This window comes from Galleria mellonella, unplaced genomic scaffold (genome assembly GCF_026898425.1).
Source record: "Galleria mellonella isolate WM207_F2 unplaced genomic scaffold, CSIRO_AGI_GalMel_v1 utg56, whole genome shotgun sequence".
NCBI lineage: Eukaryota > Metazoa > Arthropoda > Insecta > Lepidoptera > Pyralidae > Galleria > Galleria mellonella.
The window spans coordinates 5,058,583-5,065,656 of record NW_026442117.1 but is presented as its reverse complement, the minus strand read 5'-3'; the positions used below and the strand labels follow the sequence as shown (position 1 = coordinate 5,065,656).

Here is a 7,074-nt window from a genome sequence, read left to right as displayed (position 1 = left end):
GAACCCTATAGATGACAGTGGGGGCAAACGTAATAGACATTACGATTTTTTTTTTTTATAATAATTGCCAATTATCTAATTCTAATATCTATGGTCGTCGTTATAGTCTTCATTATAAATTAAACTGTGACAATGTTTGCATGTTTGTTTGTTTGCCATTGACTGGACGGATTTGAAAGAAGTAAGTTAGTAGAGCACACCCTGAATTAATACATATGCTATCTGTTTGGCTGTTTTTAACCAGAACGATGAACCTACTTATATTCGCAAGTTCTATATAAAAACCGTCTGCTTCTACTATGGTTGAATTCTTGTTATTTTAAACGTTGCATTTAAGATAAATTTATATCTTTTAATATGATAAATGTTATATATAAAGCATTAACAATAAACAGAGTTTCCATAATCATTCAAGTTTTTATGCCGTCTATTTCTTTTCATGTAAAATATACGATAAAATGTTGACACCTTATTGTCTGCACATAAATAAATAGATATTTCAATAATGGGACAGAAGGAATAAAATTAATATACATTTAAAACTAATTAACACTTTATTAATAAATATCTTACAAATAACAATAAATTTAACTTTTATTTATTTAATTAAAATAATATTTATATATTTATAACTCCTGCCTACAGCCATTAGATACAGTAATCAAGAACCTACACCTAAAGTTAATCAGTTCTTGTAAGTAGGTAAATGTATACCTAATTATTACCTAATTAATTAACATAAAATACAATTTATTTATTTACAAATATTATAAATAATACTGCAACAAAATGCTATATTAAACGTTGAGTTTTGAAATACCTATTTCATTACTTATCATACACTACACTCTTGTATGGCTAAAGATTTTATTATCATGTGGTTTTATTCCTTTTCTATATCATTATCAATCTCATTATCACGCTTACCTTGTTGAGCATCGAAATACCCGTGTCTCAAATAATAGAACAACGGATATGGTATCCTCTCGTATCCTTCAGGCGGGGAGTCCTCTGCTTCGAAATTCTTCGACACTCCAATAGATATATCTGAACACGCATAGAACTGCTCCTGGTTCCCGCATCCAAGACCGTGGGTGCCGTTGTTGCAATCTCCCCAATTGTTGCCAGCCGTGTATCTCCACTGGAGTACACAGTGGTCGCAAACCAATCCGCTTGGGAGACGATAACTGACTTCGTATTTCGAGCTGCCCCTGTCAGGGCGGAATGTGGTTCCGCCATCTTCTAATTCTAGGATGTACTGATCGAAGCATTCCTGCTCGTTTCGCTCAGGTTCAGGGCACAGTTTGAACTCCCAATAGCCACGGTGCGAGGCGGTCAAGTCGACGGTGGCAGTGAAAACGGAGCCGGGTAAGTAATGTTCGACGATTACACCCTGACCATAGACGCCGCCGAGTTCGTGGGGGCGCGGGATGGAGGCGTCGTAGGGATCTCCGCAGATACCGCACCTAAAATTAATATACAAGTTTTCACCCATGACTTTGTCTGCGGCCGAGACTAGAAGGAGTCTACTTCCATCTTAAGTTCATGGCTATTTGTTGAAATGTTATAGCATCAAGAGGTCGAAAACTCACTTTCAGGTTTATAATATTAATTAGTAAGGAGTTGGGAAGAAGAGGTTCCAGTTTGTTCCATGTATGTTTCAAAAAAAAAAAAAATGGTAGTTCCGGTAATTTAATTATTTGATATCTACCAAATACCATTTCTGAATCAATTTTGATTATTGCTTTTATTTTATATGACTTAGTTTCGTTAAGTATAGCGATTAAAGGTATTGTTTTTGGAAGGAACAATTTATTTGAAATTTTTTTATTACTTATATCAAATTATGCATATTTTAATTCAAACGAGACTTACTTGCCACCGTTGACAGTCCACTGATGGGAAAATCCACCGCAGTTGAGTCCATCGTCGTCATAATTGGGAGGAGTCGGGAAGCCGTACCTCCAAGCTGATGCCCTGGAAGGTGGCTGCAGGACCCTGCCGTGCCCGTGTACGCAGACTATCGCCGCAGACAGTATAAGGAGAGCACACCACGACATCTGCAATCAGAGGCATTTTAAGAGTCTTCAATGATGGAGAGATTCCAATTCGAGTGCATTTTTTTATTTATGTGTATGATTTTTTTTTTGCGATGAAATTTTAAAAAGGTTTCACTCTCATAGATTTAGGTACACAATTTATTTCTAGTCAAATTTTGAAAATGAGGTTACGTTGCATATAAATACACTTATATGTAACAATATATATGTAACTACCTAGACAAATTATATGTAGTAAAAATACAGGTACATGTAGAATACACTTATATGTAACAATATATAATATATGTAACTACCTAGACAAATTATATGTAGTAAAAATACAGGTACATGTAGATCTTGACATTCTATTATAATATATCATTCAGCATTGTGAGAAGACTGAACGTTATCAGTCTGATAATCATTTGAAATATGTGTTATGGACTTGGCCTAAATACATACAAATATATATTTATATTATTTGTACAGTTGTAACTGATAGTTTTGTAAATATTTGCTATTAGAGTTCCTTATTGTGTCCGATAAATATAAAGATGCTAGGTTATACAATCTTTGAAAACTGTATTTTAGCTAATGTATTAAAAAATTCTATTTAAATTGTCATTTTTTATCAAATGTACAACCATATACTAAATTTAAAAATATTGATTGAACTATTAAGACGTCAATAAATAAGCAAATTCATTATTCACAATTTTATTATTAATATTTTGAATAATTATAATAATTAATAATAAATATAATTAAATTCTAGATTGAATTATTATTTACAGGAAAAAAAATCTGGAAAATAAACTACGTACTTACGTTTTAATAAAATTGATGTATTATTTAATACAATTTATTTGTTTTAATAAAAAAAAACCAAAACTATTTCCAAATATGAATTAAATTTCTTAAAATACAATTATAATGATTCCAGTCTATATTATTAAAGAACTGTATTCCCGTGAACGTATTGTGCGAATATTGGAACGTTCGGATCTTATTTCGTTTATATACGCAATAATTAGTCATTGAAGAAAACTTATCAGTGATAGTAGAGATAACGGGCAATAAAAGAAAAATCGCTTCCAATATGTCGCGTTATCGATGCTGATCATCAGCAAGATAAAGTTTAATGTGGGAAAGTTGTATTTTATAAACACGGAAAATTTACATCCACAATTTACGAGTATACAAATAAAAAATGGAGAAGTCCTGACTGACTCATCAGCACTGAATCGAAATTTAAAATTATTTAAACTAAATTTATGAACACAAAAGACAAAAACAATTGAGTATTTTCGTAAATTTATCACCTATGTGGTGGGAAAAAATTACAAGTTTGTTTACATGAAGATAGGATAGGAGCCTTTGAACTCGAGCCAAAAAATAATAACTGCTGATCGACCCGCTACGTGTAAATAGAGACGCGACGGTGATTCTAACTTGAAATCAATTTATTTATACAATTGCACTAGTGGGTCAATACTAACGCATCTTTAAATAGAGTCAGTAACTGACACAATATAAACACGCACTTCCAGACTGTAAATTTTGAAAAAATAAAAACAAATAAATACATTTACAGGCTTTTCGTAATGTTTTTCAATTAATGATAATGTAATGGTAACCCTGCCTGCGCTAACGGTATACGCTGGCGGGGCGCCAGTAAGGGATGATAGGTGAGAACGGAAAGACAGGTCAGTTAGCCCATCGTGATGAATACACCAGGAATTCAGCAAGATGGTTTCCAGGAAGGACCACGTGGAGGTCGACTTGATAGCGTACATTGCTAGCAACGGGACTGGTAGTCCACATAACTAACAATAATCTCTCCCCTGACTTTTCGTATTAGTTGGTACGATGATAGGGCTGTGTTTCAATTTAAACGCTAGCAGTCACTGTTGAAATTATAAAGTTTGGAAGGAAACGATTAGTTACAAACAAACATAAATTATTATTATTAAACTAGCTGACTCGGCAAACGTTGTTTTACCATATACATTATTTTTAGAACTATACATGAAAATGTATCGTACTATAATTATTATATTGGATTGCCATCTTGCAACCCTATTGCAGCATATAAAAATCACGATTAAAAAACAGGAGTTGATCGTAAAACGGTGAAAATTTGAGATTGTATGTATTTTTCAATGCTAAATCATAATAAAAATAAATAAAATAAAAATGGAAAAATTTGTCAAAAAAATAAAAAAAATTTTTTGGGGTGGGTCACCCTTATCATTGAGGGGTATGAAAAATAGATGTTGGCCCGATTCTCAGATCTACCCAATATGCACACAAAATTTCTTAAAAATCGGTAAAGCCGTTTCGGAGGAGTTTTGTAACAAACACCGTGACACGAGAATTTTATATATAAGATTATTAAAAAATTATTATTAACAGATTGTTAATTCAGATCTCACTGACACAATATTTCAAATTAAGGTCTTGCATTTTTTCAATTAATGCGATATGATAAGCACCCATCTTCAATCGGCGACCTACATAATTATATGATATGCATATGTATATACTTACACATTTTTGTTTGGGCACGTAATAACCGGAACTAGCGTACAGTATACAAGGTCCAACTTGTATACTATACGCTACTTGTAAAATTTATTGTATTTTAATAAGAGAGGGACTGGCTGAAAACCAGCGCTGTGCAGCTGTACACACTGCACTGGGACACTCACAGCATCAGCTGAGCCAGCTCCTTTTGCCTAATACGAGACACTTTTTATATTATATATAATATTTTTTTATATTTTCTATTATAATTATAATTATTTATTTATTTTAAATATTTTTTTCCTTATTGCACAATAAAACTTTGTACAAATGACGAGCTTAATGTCGTATGGCATTCTCTACCAGCTAACCATTAGGTAAAAACAGAAATCGTATGAAGGGCAGATAATTATGTGTTTTTCGAGCAATAATTATTTTGTATTCTATTCTATTCTATTTAAACGTAAAAGTCATACCTTCCAACGAATATCCAGTGACAGTATTATTAAAATAGAATTAGACTCTCTAAGGAACGTAATTATAATATTGCTTTATCTTTCCTCTATTCAAAAATGCACCGCCTACATATTTCTCGGTTTGCCCAATGGTTGACTGGTAGAGAACACCGTCTGGTGTTAAGTCCGCCAAAATGGACATAGTATTTTACTGTGCATAAAAATTTAAATAAATAAATAATTTTATAACAAAAAAATTTATAATTATATAAATATTTTTCTATCTTGAAGCAGTTGTGTTTGCATAACTGTGTTTTGGCTTGAAGGGTGGGACATAGCAATGAAATTACAGGGTACAGAGGTATATCACTTAAGTCCCCAGGAATGGCAATATTAAAAGAGTATTTTAAAATTCATTAATTGAGTAGATGCACCTTTCCAACAAAAGAGTATAAAGTTTTATTTTCAAAATTCTCCAATCTTTAATAGTTTTTAATGCAGTGGGTAATTTATTATAAAATTTAACCGCTTGAAATTTTGCGCCATGTTTCACTATATTTAGTCTTGGTTGGATAACATATGCAACATTTTTTCGTCTAGATTCATTTATAAACCGATTTGGAAAATTATTTTTTATCTGAAAAAATATATTTACAAATTAGTCACATAGAAATTTTATTAAAATCATTTCAGTAGCTTAGTTTTGTAATCAAAATAACTGCTTTTGTCACGATTGAAATCTGTTTTTTTTAATACTTAATTTATACAAAATGAAGTCTGAATCACCTATTCATATTGAATGAAACATGATCGATTTTGCGATCCCAAATACTGGCATATTGGATTTTTTTTTAAATTAGGAATTTAAGAAGTAAAACTCTTTTAAAAGTTTATTTGTACATTATTTTTTAATTGCTATATGCATTTATAATGTAGACAAAGATATAAAAATTATGTTAAGTAAATATAAATGACCTAGTGTGTGCAATTAAGTAAACTAGATCAAGTGCTAAAGGTTTTAAAATGTTTTAGGAAGATTTTCTTAATTAAGAGATGTTTATATAAAATACGAAATAAAAAATTTTAAACCAGTACTGTGAAGATAGTACAGTAGCATGAATATTTCTTTCTTTTTTATTTATTTATTTATTTATTTAATACTTTAATGTACACACTAATAATTTTTTTTTTTGGTGGATGTAAATGGAATGGTAACCCCGCCCGCGCTAACAGGATACGCTGGCGGAGCACCAGTGAAGAGTGACCGATGAGAACAAAAACAGGCCAGTCAGCCCATCATGATGAATTCATCAGGAATTAACCATGATAGTTTGCAGGGGGAACCGCGAGGAGGTCGACCTGGTTGGGTATATTGCTAGCAATGGGATTTTTAGTCTCCATTATTAACAATCCCTTTCCCCCCACACACTAATAATTAATACAATACAATACATATGACAGAGGTAGTCAAATGTGCAAAGGCGAGCTTAACTCTAAAAGAGTTCTCTGCCAGTAAACCCAAAGTGGAAAGGAGCATCAATGTCAGTTCTGTACAATATTGAGACAGTCCTCAAGTACTTACTTTGTTTATTTCATTAATTTATTATTCTGACATGACCGACTTTATAATTGTATTAAATATAAATATCTAACCTGGTCACTCCTATCAGGTAAACTAGTTCGTGTCATATATTGTACAGATTGTTACAGATTAGAGGGTAGAACTGAAGTAGGTCTAGGCATTATATTCGTTGATTATTTATTTTATTTGTTACTGTGTCAATTCTTTTTTTAATTTTCGTGTTATAATAAAGTAAATATAAATGTAATATTTCACCTTTCTTCTTTATATTCTATTTTGTTTGTTTTCTGAATTAGTTCGACCGAGAATCGAACTACAATTCTTATTGGATTTATGTAAAACTAGCGGTCCGTCCCGGCGTCGCAAGGGTGGACATTATTACATTTTAAAAAGTGGCCATTAAGGCTGCACACGCGACGGAAGCTTAAAAATGGAGTAACTTCTCCCGTTTTCCCAACATTTCCCTTCA

At 31.9% G+C, this 7,074-nt stretch overlaps 1 protein-coding gene across 2 annotated transcripts; it reads right to left on the bottom strand.

Annotated features, from left to right (window-relative positions):
• Window positions 1–581: 581 nt before the first annotated feature.
• On the bottom strand, window positions 582–3,039 carry LOC113516116 (uncharacterized). Of its 2 annotated transcripts, none has more exons than XM_026900487.3 (3): window positions 2,867–3,039; window positions 1,876–2,060; window positions 582–1,466 (listed from the first exon to the last, which is right to left on the bottom strand). In XM_026900487.3, exons 2-3 carry the CDS (start codon window positions 2,058–2,060, stop codon window positions 884–886), a joined length of 768 nt encoding a protein of 255 aa, XP_026756288.1. In that variant the 5' UTR covers window positions 2,867–3,039; the 3' UTR covers window positions 582–883. The 2 variants fall into 2 exon arrangements, with proteins under 2 accessions (XP_026756288.1, XP_026756287.1); XM_026900486.3 differs by having other exon boundaries at window positions 2,871–3,039.
• Window positions 3,040–7,074: the final 4,035 nt, after the last annotated feature.